The sequence below is a fragment of the Pomacea canaliculata genome, linkage group LG12 (assembly GCF_003073045.1).
Source record: "Pomacea canaliculata isolate SZHN2017 linkage group LG12, ASM307304v1, whole genome shotgun sequence".
In the NCBI taxonomy this organism is placed as follows: Eukaryota; Metazoa; Mollusca; class Gastropoda; order Architaenioglossa; family Ampullariidae; genus Pomacea; species Pomacea canaliculata.
The window spans coordinates 2042674-2064520 of record NC_037601.1 but is presented as its reverse complement, the minus strand read 5'-3'; the positions used below and the strand labels follow the sequence as shown (position 1 = coordinate 2064520).

General features: G+C 37.5%; 3 protein-coding genes across 3 annotated transcripts in view; 1 reads left to right on the top strand and 2 right to left on the bottom strand.

The window, feature by feature from the left end:
* LOC112576467 (ankyrin repeat domain-containing protein 11-like) overlaps window positions 1-7081 on the bottom strand; it is a 40659-nt gene extending 33578 nt beyond the window's left edge. The window contains 2 exon segments of the mRNA XM_025258904.1: window positions 5772-5887; window positions 7033-7081. The gene's annotated coding sequence lies outside the window, so the exon portion shown is untranslated.
* Window positions 7082-7164: 83 nt separating this feature from the next.
* LOC112576469 (paraplegin-like) lies at window positions 7165-18439 on the top strand. The gene is made up of 19 exons (XM_025258913.1): window positions 7165-7757; window positions 9123-9222; window positions 9417-9518; window positions 9915-10072; window positions 10457-10537; window positions 10758-10885; window positions 11118-11223; window positions 11755-11895; window positions 12234-12378; window positions 13353-13461; window positions 13893-14019; window positions 14343-14505; window positions 14833-14943; window positions 15361-15476; window positions 15743-15826; window positions 16780-16852; window positions 17281-17441; window positions 17596-17673; window positions 17903-18439. The coding sequence occupies exons 1-19, from the start codon at window positions 7524-7526 to the stop codon at window positions 18065-18067; spliced, it is 2382 nt and encodes a 793-aa protein (XP_025114698.1). The 5' UTR covers window positions 7165-7523; the 3' UTR covers window positions 18068-18439.
* A 354-nt stretch (window positions 18440-18793) lies between these two features.
* On the bottom strand, window positions 18794-21435 carry LOC112576470 (alpha-protein kinase 1-like). Its single transcript, XM_025258914.1, has 4 exons — window positions 20809-21435; window positions 20344-20497; window positions 19801-19936; window positions 18794-19417 (listed from the first exon to the last, which is right to left on the bottom strand). Exons 1-4 carry the CDS (start codon window positions 21401-21403, stop codon window positions 18983-18985), a joined length of 1320 nt encoding a protein of 439 aa, XP_025114699.1. The 5' UTR covers window positions 21404-21435; the 3' UTR covers window positions 18794-18982.
* Window positions 21436-21847: the final 412 nt, after the last annotated feature.

Below are 21847 nucleotides of genomic sequence, written 5' to 3'. Positions count from 1 at the left end.
ATCTCAGGAGGGGCAGGCAAATGTTCAACTAGACTCTGAGCCCTGAAAGCCTGCAAAAACTCAACTGAGCAGTAACAGTTCTTTAGGTTTCTATAACAGCTTTTTCTTTTCCAACATTGGCATTCAAGTGTACTTTGTACAGCCATCAAATGTCAGCCTACTGGACCAGCTTGGACTGGCCTCCCCAACAACCAACCAAACTAGTTCAGCCAGGAAAAAAGGAACAAGTGAACTCTAACCCTCCTTATCATATCTGACAATGGCTGTTTTCGTTCCCCTGAAACCTTCTAAAATTTTTGTGTTCTGTGGTTGCTTTCTCAATCTTCCCCTACATTATGGAAACCAAAGTTCTATTACAACAAACCACACTGCATTTAAATCAAGTAATTTAAACATAATGATGCATGCAAATATGCATGCTTACTATCCAACTTAATTGCACAATTATTACAACTTAATTATTACATACACATAATCTACAAATATATCTTACCAAAACTGATACTGTGCACAAAGACAACCAACCTTCTTTATAGTGGACTGTGAGAATGCAAGTAGTATAAATTACCGAAATTATACTACTGACTTCACAAAAAAGAAGCAATAAAAATAAAGCTTGGGGACCAAGTTTATCACCTGACATAATCAGTGTATCTTAAGATGACAACCAACAATGACAGCAGATGATAAATCAAAGTATGCTCTTCTCAAACTGTCATTTATTTTAAACCTTTCTTTTCTTAGTAGGGTAGCTGCATAGCTGAGAGACCTGTTTAGAATCTACACCAATGCTTAAATTAACAGCATATCCTCAAAAACTAGCAGGTTAGTTGCTACTGAAAGAACATAATGTAACAGAGTTTTGAAGTTATTCTAATAAAAACATTATACAGTATAACTGCTTAAAGGACAGTTAGCAAACAACAAAATTTTAATATGTTGTCACTGCCATGAAACTTATTATTCTCCATCGAAACAAATACTCGATTATTGTGAAGTTTCTTCATAAATAATATTGCAGGAAACAGACACAAATCATTATCTACATAAACTCAGGGACCCTCGAAAAAGCACATAAAAATCCATATTTAAAGTTTAAAGTTTAATATGCCTCAGATACATCCGCAAATATTTCCTGAAGGAAGACAAGCTTATGCAGCCTTTTGAAAAGACTCTGCAGTCCATATTTCCATTTGAAAATAGCCTGCATAAATCTACAACCTGCTTTAAAGCCACCCTACACCTATAAGGTGTGAGAAAGAGCATGGGTCTACCATATTGTCATTGATACTACTAAAATTTGCCTAAGCCGTTCATAGTATTCAAAACAAAACAATCTCATGGACAGGAAGTCATGCTAGCCACTGCTAACAAAACTAGATACGCTGAACCTCCTGCCCCAGGGAGATGAGGTGATCTCAAGGGTGTAATTATAGGACGTACTACTGTCACTGTCAGACAGCGAGACAAGATACTACTACTAGCAGGGTAGAGAATGCTGCGTGACGAGAGATGAGGTGGAAGAAGGAAGGGTGAGGCCACGAGCACCAGTTTCACTGAAAACCCTGGAGGACTGGGACAAAGAGCAAAGGTCAGAGTCGTTGTTGACTGCCGAGCCAGCTTCGGCTGTCGGCTTTGTTCTAAAGTGCAGACTCAAGACATCGACGTTGCCAGTTCCTTTTTCTTTTTTTCCGCCACTCGCACTGGCTTCTGAGCGGCGTGGACGAGTGGTCCAAAAGCTGCAGATAATGAAGGCCCTGCCTGGCTTTTTCTCAAAGTCCAAGTGTGCAGCAAGCCACCTCGCCGTGTTGAATGACAGTTTTTTGCCAACTAGGCGCATATCTGGTGAAAATAGCAGCCAGTTAATTATACGGGCTCCCTACTGCATCTGTGGCTGACTTTTCCTGTGGATGATGACCTTGCTACACGCTGATGTGCAAGTGCACGGCTCTCCCTTTTTTTTTTTTTAAGTACTAAGGTGTCACGTCTCATTATAAACTCGTCCAGCATGTCACAAGTGCAAGGCATCTAGGTTCAAAGATCAACTTCTACTGGAAAGATAACAGGCGCAGAACAATCAATCAGCATATCATGAACCTTAGAGTTTTTAGAAACCCTACTTTTTGCAAACATTTTTGTGCTTCTGACTGGCAGAAATAATGAGATGGATCAAATGTTAGGCTTCAGCATGGCTGTACACATATGGGGGAAGAGTGGATATACCCTCTGAAATTATATACATGAAAATAAAAAGTTGTTTACCCTCCAAACCTCCCTTGAAAAATTCTTTTTGTTACATACAATTGCACTTTTGCAAGCATGACCCACCTACCAACATCACAATGGTTGTTTTCGTTCCCCCAAACCTTCCATTCATGCACACAAAAGACACAGTGTCAGGGACAAAGTACTGTGACCTGGCAGAGGGATAAAGAGTGAGAAGCAAATGACATAAAAACTCCAAGTGAAACACCTCCAAAAACTTAGAGCTAAAAGAGAAAGAAAGGAGAGAACTGACATTTTAAAGTGTTTCATTTAATGGTCTAATGATCTTACACTGCAACATTTTTAAAGACCGTGAAAAATTATTGCTACTAGTGTCATTAATTTCAAATGACGGATTGGTAAACCCGTAATCTCTCAAAATTTAACTCAGAAATTGTAAAGCAAATGACCTTGGTCAGCAAAAGAACACTGTATATCACATGCTCCCATACAAACAAATGTTTCTGTAGACTCCTGCACACATGTACAATGATTCACACATCACAAAGCATCATGTGTCAAAAGGGTTTCTAATGTTATGAAGCATTTAAATCATTTGATTAAACATTAAATTAAAAATTTAGTAGATTCTCATACAGCTAGCTGGTATACTAACAGAGTATAATACTATGACATATAGCTCCTCAGTCCCATGTTTTTCATCAAGATAATCCACATTTTGATGGATGGTTTTGGAATATTTTTCCAAAAAGTCAAAATTCATGCACATACATCTACATAGTAAGATACTTCACAGGTTAAGACCTGTCAGCTGTTGAAAGTTAAGTGACTCCATGCTAAGTATCATCATGTTTCTCTTACAAAACATAATAAAAAGAATTTACTGACCAAAATTAATATTAAAGACTACTTCTTTCTCTGGTGCAATTCAACGGCTTCCAACAAAAAAAAAAAAAAGTATTAAGCCTTTACAAGAACGCAAAAAAGAGAGTATGTATAAAATAATGTAAAATTTGTAAATCGCAACTCACACTCCTAAAGACATGCTCTTAGCACCTAAGAACAAGAACGAGACATGACAGCATACGAGGGACAGGAAAACAAACAAATAACACATGAACTAGGAAAGAATAAACAACAGTACTAATGATGAATAAAAACAAGTATATAAAACACAAAGAGGAACCAAATAACAAGAACTTAGAGTATCCTGATAAAGATGAGCAGGGAAGGATGCGAAAAAGGACTAGCATCGTGGGAAAGGTTTAAAGGATTCAACAGAGGGTAGGTGGCGGATATGTAGTACATGATATTAAAGACGTGTTCTGGCAGGCTGGAAGTGTATAAGCACTAAATCTACGCAGCAAAAGACCTTTGCTTCAAACATACTTTATAGTATATGTGTATAGTATATGAAGTGAACCAGCTAAACTATAAAAACAGCATTTTGGAACTGCCAGAATTTACTCGTTACGTTTATAGGGTGAAAACTGCCATCCACGACTGCAACTGATTGATTAAAGATGGAATATCTGCTAGCATGTCCAGCAGATTCCAAACCCAAATATATTTATGAAAGTTCCCATCTCAAGGCCACAGAATATTTTCTGCTGGCAAACCACCAGCTACAGATTGGCAAGCATTTCTCAAAAATGCATTGTGTAAAATGGCAAGCACAATCACTGCAAGCACTTGACATTTTTAGATTCTGTGTGATGAGTGGCTTCAGTCTAGATGATTTTACTTCTATTTGTACATTCAAAAGTATTAAAACACCTGCAAGGTAATGGACTGGCAAACAGCAAGGAAATGATTCCATGAACTTTTTTACATGCTCATGTACCTGCTTGAGCAGATGGATGAAAGGGAAGCTGGATGAATGAACGGGACAAAAATTAAGCCACAACAACAATTTTGCCCTCTACTTGTTTTCTTCACCTTTTCTGAGCTAGCACATTATGAGGGACATATGTGGGGGAGACTGCTGTCAAGGAGTTCAATAAAACCGGTCTTGTGGCCCACAATAAATTATAATCCATGAATCCAGTCATCTCCACTCCTATCACCACTACTCCCCACTGCATTGAGCAGCTGTTCTACACCATCCCTAACCCCATAAATCAAATTCCAGGCTTTGCTATGCGCAACACAGTCTATGTATATCATATTTCTTGTTTGGTGTGGTGCATACATTAAGCATGACTTGAATTTTTTTTTTGTGCAGTGCATTCTCTTTCAAAAAAAAAAAAGGTGGGGGGGCTCCTGACCATTACAGTAACCCCAAGCAATGAAGCTCATTAAGAACTTCTCCATTAGCTTCCTTTCAATATATAGTTGTGAAGTACAGTAAAACAGGGCTCTTTTTTGCAACCTGATCTCCTCTTAACATTGTTAAGGTTAGCCTTGACCTTGTTCTACTTCTTTTCAGATAAAACAGGCACCCCCCTAAACAATCCAATGAAATTGAAAGTGGTGTGAACAAAAGCAGGAGATAGCAGAAGACAAGTGAAACACTCTGGCCATTTACCTCTGAATGATACAGAAGTTTTATTTGAAAAAGAATTCTTAAGCAGTTTTATGAATGAAATATGACAGCAACAACAAACCCCATCACATGTGAGCTGGATACTAAAATACTGAAAAACAGTCCATTGAATTACCAATCTTGGTTTGAAATGGAAATATTGTGTGAATGTGCTTACTACAAACCCATTCAACTCAGCTGCTTTCTAGTTTCACATATATAGTCTATGCTCTTTATTCTGTCAGCTACCTCTAACATTATTTAACTTTTCTTCATTACTGATGTCAGTGACATTAGAGACCTTACGTAACAGTAACAAATGCTGCTTTCTTTTGTATAATCATATTAAAAAAGGAGCAAAGGTGGTAACTTTCATCACATGCCAAACAAAAATTTCTCTTATTACTCATTTAATGAGCATGAATAATGCTCTGTTGACAGTTAAGTATTTGCAAAGCACATGTGTTACATATTAACCATATGGTAATTTCAATTATTTTAGCATTCTTTAGTCCAATGTTACACCTAATAAAAGTGAAGTTGAATACATTATTAAATGACTTTTCAAGCATCATTAAATAATCATTGAGGCAACAGTCTTTTTATCTCCCATCAATTTTATCTGGATGTGCTTGCTTGCATGTACAGGCATGCACTGAGTCGTGCAATCATATCAAACTGACCTTCACCTTCTTTAAGTTTCTTTTAAGGTTCACCTATAATGATCTGAATACAAAATACTATTTAAACTGGTGAAGAACCAATGCTAATAATCCTTCACCCTGAACAATACTAAGCTATTCGATGATGTATAGGCTTCTTTCTAGCAATATTGAAACACCTCAATGTCAAACTGGATTTCAAAAACCAAGTATTTCCATAAAAAATCAAATATACAAATGCTCTAAATATCCATACACCTCTCACACACATACTGTCTTATAACAAAGAAATACAATACAAAGACTTCTTACTTAGAGAAATAATAAAATTTGCATGCAGTAAAAAGGGAAAAACTTACAATTTTATGATGCTTGTCAGAAAATTTAAATCCTTTCTCACGTGAACTGTTATTTAAACCTCACACTTGATACAATGCTTGCATTTAAAGTTTGGCTTGTACACTTGAGAACAAATCTGAAACAAGAAGGTTCAATATTATCTTCTTTCAACATATTTCTGAAAAACGTTACACAAAGTCACACAATTTTGAATAAACAAATGTATCCACTAAAATTAACACAGAAGGAAATAAAAAATTTCAGTTGATTGCCTGGTACTTGGTGACAGATGTTTAATCGTTTGTGACTACCAATGTAAAAAAACAAAAAGTTTGTTTGGATATGATTACTGACACATGACAGGTAATGTAAGAATGATAATCTGTAATGACAACAAATTAATTTTTAATATTTCCTTCCATGGTCAAATACTTCAAATATTTGATAATGTAACAACAGAAAGTAGCTTGTGGCTAGTGGGTTAACAGAAAGAGCGCATTTCATAATATATATAAGATTGAAAGATAGCCGTTTTACTCCTATGATGTAATGAATCAATACAAATCATGTTGATATGGCGAGATTTGTGCAAATTTAATTAAAACCTGGTGTGCATAGCGTAAAAGTGATAACATTCTGGTAAATCTCTAAAACGCATGGCCTACCATTCTGTTCCTTGGACTGTGGTGGTTTTATCGGCGTTTATGTGAGGGGCCCTTTCGAGATATATTACGACATAGGGAACAAATAAATAATCTTTATATAATTTTTTAGAAAGAAATTAGCAATATTTCTCTACCACTGTCCTGTGCATGGCCTAGTTTTACTGTACATGTCAAAAGAATGTGAATGAATTGTGTCACAACAGCATCGGCTTGGAAAGAACTGTGGCGACGCCATGTCAAAATTTACTTTGCATTTTTCTTGCTTACAACGCTACTTAAAAATAGTTGAAATATAATCAAAAGAACTAAGATTCATAGTCTTCTGATTTATTGCATTCTCGTGAACAAATTATTATTCATGAACAGTCTACTCACATAATATTAAATAAAAATACGAAAACAAAAGACAATCATCATGGCTTTCCATGACAAACAGCATGGCGATCAGCTCCGAGAGTTGCACACATTTAGACCCACTATACCTACAAAACACATTATATTTATACTATAATATATTCAACGTGCAGCGAAATTATTTAATGACATATTAATCACAATCATGGCGACATTTCATGCTTGACCTATCAGTAATAATGACTCAACTGAGGGTACTAACCTTCAGAGGGCACACATCTTTGACTTTACGCGGGGTAAAACGTTTCTGCGATTGGTCTAAAACTCTCCTGAGACAAACTTCCTTTACGTTTTAGAAGACACAGCGTGATTGGGTAATTGATCTGTTGAGCCAAGAAAATGTCTGCTTGCATAAGAAGAAACGAGGAGACATTTCGATAGTAGTATAATGCGCAATTACTTTCGTCTGATCTATGATACCCTATCAAATAGATTGGTATCTACACGAGTGTAATAACACAATGCTTATTTTTTCAAAATAAGATTATCTATTTGTAAAAATCCTTTAAGTTTGTCAGCAAAGCTATCGTCATTTGCGGAAGGTCAGTTTGGCAACATCATCCAGTGAGTTAGTGGTCAAACCTACTACAGTGTGTCTTTTTAGTAATCGAAACTGTAAGATCCTTCAGGCTGATGGCAAGAGAAGACATGGTGGGAAAATCTGCATGACCGAAGAATTCAAGAAGTTGTAAGATGGAGATTGTTTCGTTGACTCGCAAACTTCCACTTGCAGGATTAATTTCACTGAAAACACGATTTGTCAGGTTAAGTAGTAAAGGATGGCTCTCCGTGAAAAATTATTCCTCTTTTTGCACTGGAACCAGTAAACAGATAACTCACAGATATACACCGTTGTCTGGTTGTTTCTGCTGCCACTTTCAAGAGCAAAGAATTATTTCTTCATGTGCTTTTTCAAATCTCAGCAGGGTAAGATTTTGTGTAGTTTTATGGTCACACCACTAACAGCTAGAATAGAGTCAAAAAGAATCTAGATTAAAGACGTGGAGTAGAAATTCGCTCGTTAAATTGTTGATTTTACCTTGTCTGCGGATGTGACATTTTCCTAACTTTATTCATTGTGGAACAACTGCAATTTAGGGTAGAATGCAGGATTTCCATGACAAAACAGGGAAGAAAGTATTATTATCATGTGGCATCAAATTGTATGCTTCATCCAGTTGATAACCTAATCCTAACTCTAAATTTAGCATATGTTAGATGTTACTGTTTCAGCACAACCCAGTATTTGCTACTGCACATGTTAGTAGAGGTGCGACTTCTGCCGATCTGTAAAGCCGACCTTCTTCCTTATTTCAAAGTTGTTACAGCTATAGATTACTTGTTGTCTGCCTATACCACACTTTTTTTATTTTTTGTATAATTCATGCTTGGCTGCTGAGCTGACCTCCACATTCTAAACTCACAAAGGTTGAGAATTAAAGTCTGTCTTTTTCTTAGAGAAATGAGATCTTGACCTCATCACTCCTAAGTTTGTTTTGTTGAATCACAATAACATCATCGTTTATCAAGGTTTGCTTCAATGCCCATTCAAGCATAATTTAACTTTAAGCTGCAGTCATCTGACTATTCTACTTTGGTTCCTGCCCTGGCAGTTTCCTAAAATTTTTCTTGCTTAATCTTTCTTTTAGAAAGTTCTGCTTCTTATAAGACAATCATGTTTTAAAATTGCTTATCATGAAGACAAAAGCATACAGGCAAGGCATTTTTATTTATTCTGCATCCATACACTTGTGTTCCGTTTCCATTCAGATAAACTTTTTGCAGCCAAGTGAAGCATTGTGCTAAATGCATTTCTTATTATTGTGGACTGTGATTTCAGAAAACTGAAATTGTTACTATTATTATGAATCACTGTGTTGCTGCGCTTGTCTAACATTTGACATTGGTTTACTACATTGTTTATGGTATTTTGTTACTTTAGCATTTATTTTTATGTTTTTGTTTAGTCTGATCATCTGTATTGTAAGATATGGGGAGTTTACATGATGCTGTGCTTTACAGGCTTTATCATCAACAACAACAAGAAGTAAAGGCCAAGTAGAAGTAACATCTAGAATTTAGCAAATACTTACCTTCCTAGATGCATATATCTAAAAACTAAAACAATGTACGTTTTTGTGTACTTGAAATCTTTCTTACTTTGATGTGTTATCTAATAATTTAAAAGTCATCCAGGTTAATGTTAGATCAGTCTGAGTTTGGGTCTGACATTTTCTGAAGTTGATCTTTTATATTTTAAATGATGACAGCATTTATGATTTTAATTTGCAGCGTTTAGGGACACATCACAATGAACTTCAGGCCTTTTCAGCTCTTCTTAGAAGGTCTGGAATCATCTATCAGAGAGATCTTCTTAGACTGATTGGTGTTGGTAAGATGATAATAAGAATATTACATTCTTTATATTATTAATTTAGTGTTATGTACCTTTTCCCAGCTTTGAATACAGAAAAGATTTTCAGATTCTTTTTCTAGAGTAGAAACTTTTTTGATGGGGAGATGGGGGAAAGCTACCAAATTACATTTAATAGCAATAGGTAACACAAAAACTGGAAAATTTTACAGCTCCATCTCGCAACTTCAGCTCAACAGTACCAAGAGAAAATCAGCATGGCAGAGAGCAAGATGATGGTGAAAGAAACAAAGATGACAAGGATAAAGAGAACTGTGAGAAATATTTTCAACAGTGTTAACATACTGTCGCAGAATTTGTTTCATGCTTTAAAATTTGGGATTCACTTTATATTCAAAATGGCTTTTTTTGTTTTGCCTGAATATGTAAAGTAATTAAAAACAACTAACATTGTTATTTATCTATTTATGAACTTTCTTTCTGTTCTTTTTGTGAAAAACAATATTTGACCATATAGATTTAGACATATTTTAGATTGTATACCCTAATATGTTATGGTTGCTTTAATGTGAAGGATTAGACCTCTGGAAAACTTTTGTCTCTACTTTCCTTTAGTCTCCACAAGAGTCATGAAACTGTCGTGAATGTGTGAAATTTGCTCCGCCAGTAATTTACTTCTCTTCCATTTTTCCTTGTATATTCCTTTACAGCTGGAGACAAAATTCCTTTTCTACCTAGACTTATCTTCTGGTTCTGGATTATCTTTGGGATCTACACACTCCTGAGAATGGGACAAGGGGAGGACACCTCCATGCTCCATTTCATCTCCTGGAATGAGTTCTACCATGACATGCTTGCTAAAGGGGAGGTAATTTACTTTTTTTTTTGGGGGGGGGGTGTGGGTGTGTGGAAAAGGTTGACTTTGCAGATTTTATGTGCTTAAAAGTATCCAAATGACCATCTTTTCGGTGGCCATCTAGACATTAAGGGATGTATGTGTCATGCTACCTCTCTTTTGAAATTAAAGAAATTAGTGGTGTCTACACTTGGAGTAAGTTACTCATACTTTCTTAGATTTATAGCTAAGCTTCACCTTTGACAACTGGTGCATAATCTAGTCAGTGCATGTTTTATGAATAATTAATGGTGTTTTAATTCTGCTGTCTTGTGAAGAATATTAATTTCAAGATATCAAAGGAGTAATAATAGTTGAGAAATTAATTTTATTGCTGTAGTGTTTGTTAACTTTCAGGTAGAAGCTATTATTGTTCGTCCAGAAAGTGAAGTGGCCATCATTCAGCTGCATGAAGGAGCTGTTATAAAAGGCAAGAAGGTGTGTACTTTGGTTCTTCCTGATGCCAAGGAATTAGAAAATACTGGATATTATTTTAGTAGTATCTTATTCTGGAAGTTGTGACCATTGAACAATCCAAATTTTTTTTATGATGGAATGCTAAAAAAAAATTGTAAAAAAAGGGAAAAGAGAAAGCGTTTGCAGAAATGTATCTGTCAGGAACTCTTCTTAGGCCTTGTGGTGGATAATGTAATTGCAGGTAAATAGCCACTTTTACACGCTGAAGATACCAGATCCTAATGGCTTTGAGGAAAAGGTGAGGAAAGCAGAGGCAGAGTTGGGTATTCATCCTGATCAAGGAGTCACCATTCACTATCAAAGACAAAGGTGAGTAAGAAGAAGGGCTTTTGGGGTGGGTGGGGGATGTAAACTAGAAGAGCTCTTTGATCAGGTGCCATGACTTTTTACCTTCCTTTCCCTCCAGACTTATGCAGTTGTTCTTGTCAGAAGCACTCTCTCATCAGCATGCTATCAGATGCACCTATGTGAGTGCTGAGCACAAAAAAGTCTTGAACTAATAGTTGCTGATTTTTAAAATCTTGTTCTCTTCTCTCTACAGTGCCTGGAGTCCTATAATTTTCCTTGCTATTATTTCCATTGCTGCCTTCTTCTTACTGAGGAACCTTACAGTTAAAGTTCAGCTGCCTAATCCTATGGAAATGTTTGTAGGTTTTAAAGATAATTCACTTCTGTACTTTGTTTTTAAGTCTGAGCATGAAAGCTGGATGGTGGTGAGTGAAAGAGACTGGTGCAAATATAATTACTTTTAATTTTCTGGCTATCACCTACACCTATCTAGTCCTGGCATAAGCTTGCTGCGTGCTGTGACTACACAAGCCTCCTTTATGCAGTAAATAAGGACATGTTATGTTAAAGGAAATCATATATAAAATTCAGTATTTTCTGGAAGTGTGACCATAGTTAACCCAGTTGTGACATAAGTAAATTTCAAGATGTAACGTTATTAAAGAATTCTGCTTTTGGATTCAGTAGTTCTTTTCCTAGAATAATAGGTGGTTATTTAATAAATTTTTTTTAAATAACCACAAGCCCAGTTGTTAGTCGGCAGCAAATGCTCAGTCTTTGTTCAAATTGGCAATACAGTGTGTCAGGATTAAGTTAACATCAAGGAAGATGTTGCTTTTAAGAATGAGTTAAAAAGATATAATCAGGTAAAGTTGTGATGTTGCCTGCAGGGAAAGGCAAAGTTTATGCGAGTGGATATCGCTTCAAAGCTTGGTCGGGGCATCAGTTTCAAGGAGGTTGCAGGTCTGACAGAGGCTAAGACAGAGATTATGGAATTTGTGGACTACTTGAAATCTCCTGAGCGATACAAAGTGCGTTTCATGAAGACATTTCTAAAACAGTAATTCATTTATACAGTGCAAAAGACCATAATTTCATTTACTTATATTTGGGAAAGTCAATTTGTCTAGGGCACAGTCAAGTCCCAAAATCATCTCAGAAAAAAATTGAAAAGAGGGTATAGAGCTTGTACAGAAATAACTGGGATGTGATCAATCGCAGGTATCTTTTTAAATGAACCAGGTCACCATATTTTTCATAGAACAGACCACGAATAAGCATTTCTGTGACTCATTCCCACCTAAGAAGGGCATATTAGAAGATTGCAAAGAAATATTGATAGTGTAGAGAATAAATGTTTCACTTCCAGGAACTAGGAGTAAAAATTCCACGCGGAGCCTTGCTACTGGGTCCACCTGGTTGTGGCAAGACACTTTTGGCCAGAGCTGTGGCTGCTGAGGCAGAAGTCCCATTCCTTGCTATGGCTGGCTCAGAATTTGTGGAAATGTTGGGAGGTTTGTGTGTAATTACTTCCTCTTGCTGTTTTCCTTAAGCATATTATAATTTACGGTAAGCTTCATTCTTGTACCTCTTAAAGGTCTCAGTGTAAGCAAACATGCTCAAATATTTATAGTTAAAAATCTGCATCTAATTGTAAAGTGTTCATGCCACTTTTATTTGGTAAGTGCATTGTATTTGCAAGTAACTGAATGTGCATGTGCTTGCAGATGCACCATTGTACATTCTTTCAAGGTAACGATGATGGCTGTCATGACTATTATTGTCTGTTAATAAACTGGGCTTTTAACTGTCTGTCTATTCCTCTTCGTGCATCAGGTTGCACATAAGGCCTCAACCAGAGTCTGCCACCGATGTCGATTGATCGGCTGACACCCGCTCCAAGTGACCCCATGTCCAGCCCTTTCCTTTCATCTCCCTTTCCACTGTTCTTCTCCAAGTTTCCTTTGGGCGGCCTCGTTTTCTTCAGCTGTCTGGAGTCCATCATAGGGCGACTCTGGAGAGGTCTGCTGTCTGCTGGCGGAGCACATGTCCAATCCATCGCCAACGCCTTTGTTGAACTTGCGTGGTGATGGACTCGGTTCCAGCCCTTCGGTGGAGTTCTTCGTTGGTGATTTTATTTGGCCAAAAGATGTTAAGTATGCGCCTGAGGCATCTGTTTTAGAAGACATCAAGTTTGTTACAGAGGGATTTGGTCATCTTCCATGATTCTGATCTGTAAAGGAGGGTGCTGATCACATTTGACTTGAAGATTCTCAGCTTGGTCTTCTGACTGATGTTCTTTGCCTTCCATGTGCTCCTGACTGAAGCGAAAGCCTGGCTGGCTTTCGCCAGTCGTCGGGTTCAGATCTCCACCTCCTCATCCCCAGTGTTTGACATTTTGGACCCAAGATAGGTTAAACTGTCAACTTCCTCAATCTCTTCTCCATTTAGTTTGATGGGCTTTAAACAATATTTGTATTATGTGTAGGACTGGGTGCCGCACGAGTTCGAGACTTGTTCAAGGAGGCAAGAAAGCGAGCACCTTGCATTGTCTACATTGATGAGATTGATGCTATAGGACGAAAACGATCTGGCAAGTACGTGTACTGAGTAATGAGAATAAACTAGGATACTTTGTATAAAGTCTCAGGTTTAAAACAATGATGCATGCATAGTTATTCACAAACATGGTATCCTAAAAGTACCATCTGCATGCATGTGTGTAAGGAAGCTCTTTGTAGATTCTTGTTTTCATATCACTTAATCAGCACTAACAATTCCATAGATAAAAAATTTGAATACCTATCTGCTTAGTCTTTTAAAGCCAAGACTTTGTTTTGCATTTTCAATCTTTTATTATAATTAATATAATTATGATTATTATTATCTGTCTTTGTATAGTCAGAAAAATTGTGTGATATATATTTGGTGTCCATACTCTTCTTCACATATTAAAATTACACAGTGCTCTAGCAGCATTATGTCCTCAGCTGTTTCTATGGACCATTGTTGTGATCTGTCTGCTCAGTTCTTTTGGCTCAAACTTGGAAGAGGAGCAGACACTGAACCAGCTTCTCGTTGAGATGGATGGCATTGGCACAAAGGAAGGGGTGATAATGCTGGCTGCCACCAACAGAGCTGATATCCTTGACAAGGTGAAGATTGTAGCTTAGAGAATACACTTCTTGCTAATCCTTCTTTCCAAATAAGAATACATTGGCCTGCATATGTGTACCTTCCACGATGGCCAAATTTCCAGCATCAAATTATGCTTTTAGCATATAAAACAACTATTTTACAATGTTAATAATAACATGGTAGAATTATATTTCCCATCTGACCATATAAAATGGGAGACGAGTTCTGTACGTTATAAATAGTAGCAACGTGACACATATAAACTAAATATTGTGGGATGATTCTTTTTTAAATGCACTGAGAGAAGGGATATCTTTCATAGTAGCACCTTCTCTAACAGGCTTTGCTGCGACCAGGTCGTTTTGACCGGCACATCATGATTGATCTACCAACTCTGGCAGAGCGAAAGGAGATCTTCAACTTGTACTTGAGCAAGCTAAAATTACAACATCCTCCAGACTATTACTCTGGCAAGCTGGCACAGATGACACCAGGCATGAGTGGTGTGTGATTTTTGTTGATGAGTATTTATGAACAGTTTTGGGGTCAAACATTATGAGTTTAGAACCCAACAGAGACCAGGCTAGTGAGATCACCAGTTTTTACTTTCATGCAACATTTTTCTGTTGTGACTATATGAGGTTATACAAAACATGTCTCCATGCTGTTATGGCCTTGCATTTTCTTATGTTTATTATTCTTTCTTGTAGTCTTTGACCATTCCTCTTTTCTGCACTTGCAAGCAAGTGATTTTGGCCTGGAGGAAATGATTGTGTTTTATTCTGTCTCCTGATTTCATGTGTCTTTATTCTGTACTTTTTACTCTGCAGGTGCTGATATATCTAACATTTGCAATGAGGCGGCCATCCATGCAGCACGGGAAGGCAAGAAGATCATCGACACGTCCGATTTCGATTACGCAGCTGAGCGAGTCATAGCAGGTGACAAATGCAAACTGTTAAAACTTAACACTAAGTCCTATCAAAATCTTTGTCCCAGTCCTTATTCATGACATGCCAGCTGCAGACTCTTGAGGTTTTATGTAATGATGTTCACAAAATTGTTTAGCAGGCTAAAAAAAGTTTTGCTCGTTTACATCTACACTTTTTTTGTAGAAAGGAATTTATCATAGTGTGTAAATTTCCTCTGATATGGAAGGTTTTGGTTTGGCGACTGTGTGATTTAACCTCTTGATAATTTTGATTGGTCATTTGTAGTTCTAAAGCTGTCAGATTAAGTCAAGATGTGGGGATTGAGCAAAACAGTATTCCTTTCTTGTATATGAAACAGATCTAGAAACACCCTCTGTTACTGAAGTATAGTCATCTGACAGTTTGGGGGAAATAATGGGGTTACAGGTGTGGAGAAGAAGACCCACCTACTGGCACCAACAGAAAAAAAGGTGGTGGCCTATCATGAATCTGGCCATGCACTAGTCGGCTGGCTGCTTAAACACACAGATGCTCTACTGAGGGTATGTTGTCTGCTGTCTGTCTGAGTTGATTTTCATCTTTATCTTATATAGCAATGTTCTGGGACACTTCTTTTTTTTCTTTTAGTTTGCAATTTGTGTTCACGTCTGAAGACTAAAATAGAAGTGAGACACTTTGTTGCAAGTGAAAGAAAATAACAAATCATAGGTTGTGCTGGGTTCCTCTGATCTTTCTTCTCCTACAGCATGGTGAGGAAGTGTTTCTTGGGTTTTAAATAATTTTGGTTTTATTTTGTGTCAAATGGCAGATTTCAATTGTACCTAGAACCAACAGTGCACTGGGGTTCACACAGTACATGCCTTCAGATCAAAAACTGTACTCCAAAGAAGAGGTATGCTTTGATATTGTATTTTGGAAATTCTGCTTATGCAAGATAGCTGAGTTGTTAAAATACCAGCATGTAAAGTTGGAGGTGCACACACTAACTAGTTTCATCCCCAGTAATCTGCCTCCATGCCAAACATGGTCATTTATTTGCCTTACTCTCTCTTATCTGTTTGGACATGCTTTACTGCTTACACTGGGCATTTGAGTTGTTTGTGTTGTAATTGCTGTTAGTCTTTTGAGATATACATGTCTTTTGAGTAATGCAGTGCACAACTGTTGACACTGTCTCAGTGACTTCCAAACCTTACTGTTTTCCTTTTGATGCAGTGTTGTTGTGTCATGCATGATTCTCCTTCAATGCCTGTTGATAGGCTGTATGCTTGCTGAGATGCTTGATCTGTGTTGACTATGTGCTACACATATTAGTGTTTTGAATCTGCATTTAGAGGTTTTTATTTGAGTAAAGAGCATGGAGTCTACAGTGGAGAAATACACTATATAAATCTTTCCTTAATATTTCTTCTTATTATTATTATATGGCATACTTTCCAGTTGACCCAGTTGGGCTCAGGATGGGTATCTGACCATGTAATTTGTTGGAGAAGGAAGACCTGCAAGGGAGAGAAAATAGGCATACCTTTGCAATAAAAAAGTAGCTGGCCCTGAAATAAGTGAACAAAAGTTTACAGGAAAGCCTTTATCTTTATCATAATCCATTTCAGATATTATCAGAGTGCATTGTGTTGGAGAGGGTTTATGTGGAGGGTGTGTTCAGGTGCATGCATATATTCTGATGATGATGTGCTTGAAGGAAAGGAGAAGGGGATGCAAAAAAATATAAAGAGAAAGCAGGAGCATGTACATTTTGACAAATTCATTCAACGATTTTAATTAACCTAATCTGGTGATGTGGATGACTTTATCTAATGTGGAGTTATGATCTTTGTTGCTGTCAAGCTTTTTGAAAGAATGTGCATGGCTCTTGGAGGACGTGCTGCAGAGTCTGTCATCTTTAATCATGTTACAACAGGTAAGAGGTTTGCTGCTCTTGAAGCAGGAGAAGACGTTAAGAAAACATGCAGTTTGCATCCAGTGTCAGCAGTTCTGAATCCGGACAACAGCATAGAGTTCTAGCCTACAAGCTCTTGTTTTAAGCTTAAATTTTAGAGTGGTGCATAAAAGTGAGCGGATATCACCTCGTAGAGAATGTGTTGATAGTGTTTAAACAGCTGTTAGTGGCATGCAGTTAACATCTGCTTGTGAAGAAGAATGTCAGAAACTCTGATAGAGGCAGGAAGGTGGACCACTGTCAGTGTCTTTTTAGTAAGACTTAGTAAAACCAGCATACATTGAAGTGTAATGTTTTTTTCCTTAAAATTAAAGAGAAATGTGGCACAAAGATTGTTTTTTTATTTCAGATTGATTCTGTGTTTATGTACTGCATTGCCTTCTGTACAGGTGCTCAGGATGACTTAAAAAAGGTCACAAAAATGGCATATGACCAGATTCGTTGTTATGGCATGAGCGACATAGTTGGTGTTTTGTCATTCCCTGATGGAACAGTAGAGACGGCATTCACAAAACCCTACAGTAAGAGGTTCCAGGCCACTATAGATGAGGTAAAATAATTTAGCATTCTTGGTCCATAGGTTTTGCAATATTTTTGGTTGGGAAAGACATGAAGTTGTGATACAAAAAATGGTTTATAACATTCAATAAAAATTATATTATTTTGAGGTCTCTCATCTGATGCTTGTGTGTTTTTTTATACAGGAAGCACATGCACTTGTTGCAAAGGCATTTCAATACACAGTGAAGGTCTTGCAAGATAACAAGGACAAACTGCACAAGGTAATTCTTTCAACACCTATAAGCTTTGGTTCCTGTGAATATGTATAAACAGAGAAATAATGACATGAATTCACTCCATTATTTCAAGTATAGCCTTTTTAAAAATTTTTGTTGTGCTTATGCCATTTTTAAATGACGTAAAATATGCAGCGACATACTCCTTTTCCTTAATTCCACACCTCTTGGATATCTTCTGTATATTACAATGATTGTTTGACATTTTCAACAGCTTGCTGAGACCCTCTTAAAAAAAGAAGTGTTATCATATGATGAGATTGAGAGTTTGATTGGACCACCACCTCATGGACCTAAAAATAAGATGGAACCACATGGTTGGGAGGGCATCATGCCAAGTAACGACACCACTCCTTCCCAACCTAGAGCACCATCTTGACACTGCCTTTTCATCTGGGTGCTTGACATGAATAGTGTGCATCTTTCATGTGGAAAATCTTGTAGGAAGGGGACTTTACGACGTCTTGATATGCATAAAACAACGGGAGCAAAATGAGGTTGAGTGCATATATTTTACACAATGTGTTTCTATATGCATGCCTTATGTCATTGTGATGTGGCAGTTAGTGAGTTAAAAGGAATGCTAATGCTGTTTTGTGCCCTTACTGTTTAACTGTTGCTAGGTTTCGAAGTGCCTGCTATGAACTTAACCACTGGACATCCTTATTATAACACCAGGATGTTTACTCAAAATATTGATAGAAAATATTTTGCTGAATAAAGGTGATTGTGTTTGCTGTAATGGAAAAAATGGCTATATTATCATTTGATTTGTTGGAGCTTGTCACAACCACACAGAAGTGACGTGCAGGTGCATTTTGTATATTCAACAAAAACGAAAATGATAATTCCAATTACAATAAGACTTTTGCAAAGACTGCATCCAAAGAAGTGAACAGAGCAATGTATGTAGTACACAGGACAGTTTGCAAGGAAAGACAGATATTTAAAAAACTAACAAAACCTGTACACAAAAAAATCACATAAAACACGAACATTTGAAAAAAAAATAATTTTGTCACAAGGAGGAAAAAGCCACAGAATCATATTACATAGAATGGTGTCTGTCCCTACAACAAAAGAACTTCTTTTGTAACAGATAGCACATGGTTTTATCCACATTATTTCCAGAAGTGTGTTGTACAGTCTATTAAACATTCCTAAAAGAAAATAGTTTTCAAAAAGTTTTTTATTTTTTATATTTTTTTTTAGACAAAACATGCCTACTTATCAAGTAGCACAGACATTTACACAGCTGCCACCAAAAGGTACCTTAACCTTAATTCAGATACCATCAAGATGTAGCTGTTTCATTATCTGGTCTTAGTTTATCAAGCTGCAAAAAGCGACAGATTTTATTACATTTTGGGTGAACATGCTTCCAGAATGCTTGCATGCCAGCCTCCCTTTGGTCACTTGTAGAATATTTCTCGATGTAGCGAGTGTTGAATACAGGGTCTGTGAGGTACACCACCCCTTTCTTGTCAGTTGGCAGCCATCCTTGAAGGTCGACCACCATGAGGTCTCCGCCACTCTTGACATATGAGAAATGAGACAGGGCTGTAGCCACTTCCACACCTTTTTCATTGTCTAGATCTGGTGAGACATAGCGAAGGTTGTTGGTCAATTTCAAGAAGCTTCCTTGTAAGAAGGGCTCAACGTTGATCCAGTCAACAACTTTGCCATCAGCATTTAGAAGTTTAAGATGGGCAGCTGTCAAGTATTGGATCTGCAAGGAATAGTACTAAAGCTGTCAGTGGTAATGCCATCTGATATATTGCAAGTAATATGAACATATAAACAGGTAACCCACTTAAAGGGTTGTGAAATATGGATGAGTAAATGACAAAGAGGTTGTAACAATTTGGCAATTTGTGTGCAAATCAGTACTATATGCCTGAATTGCTCTAACCAAAATATATCGGGAATCTTTCTCCTAAAACTGAAAACTGCACAGAGGGAATACTGAAAAGATTCTGATTTTAATTTCATAGATATCAGACTGCAAAGATGACGCTTTTAAAAGAATGGAAATTAAAAAATAGAAAGCCTACAGCCACTTTTTTTCATTATTAGCATTCTTTACTTAACCTTCAGCATGCACATTCTTACCTTCAAAATATCATCAGTGCATTTTTGCAGAGCTTGATTAAAAAGGGTGACATAAAGAACTGCCTCCATCTGACAAACAACATCCTTCGTATAAACCTTTGGCTCCCTCTGTCGGCGATACCGTTTTCCCACATACCTGTGAAAAGGAAGTGTGCTGCTCTAAAACGATTTTTCATTTAGAACATTACAACAATACAACTGGGCTGAAACGTAACTAATCAAGATCTGAAACATTAACACTAACAGCAGAATATCTAGTTTCACTATGTCACAAGATCAAGATGTACTGGCTTTGGAAGTGTAATTAAATGTAAGAGAAAAGACACTTGAGTTGGGAAATATACAGACAATTACAGGCAGGAAAAGAGAAATTATGCGTACCAGGATGATACAACATTACTGCATCAAAAGAAAAACAGGTCTGGTAGTCATGTTCAGGTGGAGTCATCAAAGAGGTGCAATAATGCTGTAAGACTTCTCTCTTAACACACATCTACAGCTGTTGACACCAACAGCAGATCTTAAATGTGTCAGCAACCTCACCTGCCCAAAGGCTCATCTTGATGTAAGAAGCTAACAAAGAATGCATCACGGAATGACCCTTTTCTGTCTGTCTTGAGCATTGGCCCCAGATGTGCCAATGTTGTTTGTGCTGACCACTCTCCATTTACCGGGTTGTAATGCCACAGTTGAGCTCCTGTTACCAAGTCACATTTTATCCCATTAATGGATTGCTGTAGCAATTTGTGGACAGAACTTGTGGATATTATTTATGTTGTCTTAGTTTAAGAGCCAGATGTCGGAGGATACAACAGTAAACATGGATTGCAGATGATGATGTCCTGGAGTAACGAAGGGAAGGATAAGATTTGAAGCCTCAGCAGAACATACATAATAAGGTGATCACACAAGTTCAAGGTAACAAAAAGTTAAACTATGCAGCATATAACTAGCATGTTACATAGAACTAAAAAATGGAAAAAAAAGCAATAAGGAAAACAGACTCACTGGAAACAGACGAGTTGTCAAATGAAGTCCAGCTAGACAAAAATTCTGCTGTGTCACTTGTTGGCACACTATCACCCAGCTTTAGCTCAGCCATAATACTGGAAACTCCTGGTGCAGAAAGATCAACCAGAGGAGATGCATCGTCATTACTGGAAGTGTTTGATGAGGTCAATTGTGTTGCGGCTGAGAAACTCACAACAGAAGAGCTTGAAGATAGTTGTTGTACACTTTTTTCAATGCTTGCTTTTTGACCTGAATCTTTGCTTGATGACGACGAATGGTCATTCTGGACTGAATTTGCACAGCTGTCTTGATCAGATTTGTTGCCCACTTCAGCAGACATGGAGGTGTCATGTGTTTTCTGTGTAGCTGATGACAGATCGACAGTTGCATGCAAGTCTGACTCTCCACTAGATGCCAGTTTGCTGGAAGAGGTGGAAGCAATAGGTGCAGCAGAAATAAGCAAGCCCTCTAGTTCTGACTTTGGCCCATCCCTCTCATCTTCTGCCACAGATTTCATGGCTTCCTGTACAGATGTTGGACAAGTAGCTGACTTCAGCTGGTCTCTACTGACTGGCAGGCCAACAAACTTCATCTGGGTAACCCCTGAAGGTTTTATAAATATGGATTTTGATTTTCCAATTGACTTGGCTGGAAAGGTGGCAGCTTTTTCCAGAAAAATTTCTCATGTGAGATTGGGGATTTTGTTTGACATCACTTGAGGCATGTGTTGAGCTGGAATGTGTAGATACCATCTCCCAGCTATCACTGGATGGTAATGACTGGCTGCTTGGCACAGATGCTGAAGGGCTAGAGCTGATAACCTCCCATGAAGATGGTTGCGACTGGCTGGATGGCTGATTACTGCTGCTGCTCAAAGAGTGAGGGGGACTACTGCCATGTGACGACTCCTCCGCCACATCTTTGCTTGAATAATCACTCTCCTTCTCTTCCCGGTTTTCATCCACCTCCTTTTGTTCCACTGAACCATTGCCTTCAAGGGGTGGTAATCCAAGAAGAGCAAGTGCACCATTCATAA

Excerpts from the sequence above, each read along its gene's own strand:
- LOC112576469 (XM_025258913.1), top strand. The coding sequence starts at position 7,524 with ATGGAGATTGTTTCGTTGACTCGCAAACTTCCACTTGCAGGATTAATT. Across the intron at positions 9,519-9,914 it reads TGACAAGGATAAAGAGAACT|CTGGAGACAAAATTCCTTTT; the intron begins GTGAGAAATATT and ends ATTCCTTTACAG. Across the intron at positions 10,886-11,117 it reads ATTCACTATCAAAGACAAAG|TGCCTGGAGTCCTATAATTT; the intron begins GTGAGTAAGAAG and ends TTCTCTCTACAG.
- LOC112576470 (XM_025258914.1), bottom strand. The coding sequence starts at position 21,403 with ATGAAGTTTGTTGGCCTGCCAGTCAGTAGAGACCAGCTGAAGTCAGCT. Across the intron at positions 20,498-20,808 it reads TGACAACTCGTCTGTTTCCA|GAGCTCAACTGTGGCATTAC; the intron begins GTGAGTCTGTTT and ends ACTTGGTAACAG. Across the intron at positions 19,418-19,800 it reads GCACTGATGATATTTTGAAG|ATCCAATACTTGACAGCTGC; the intron begins GTAAGAATGTGC and ends TATTCCTTGCAG.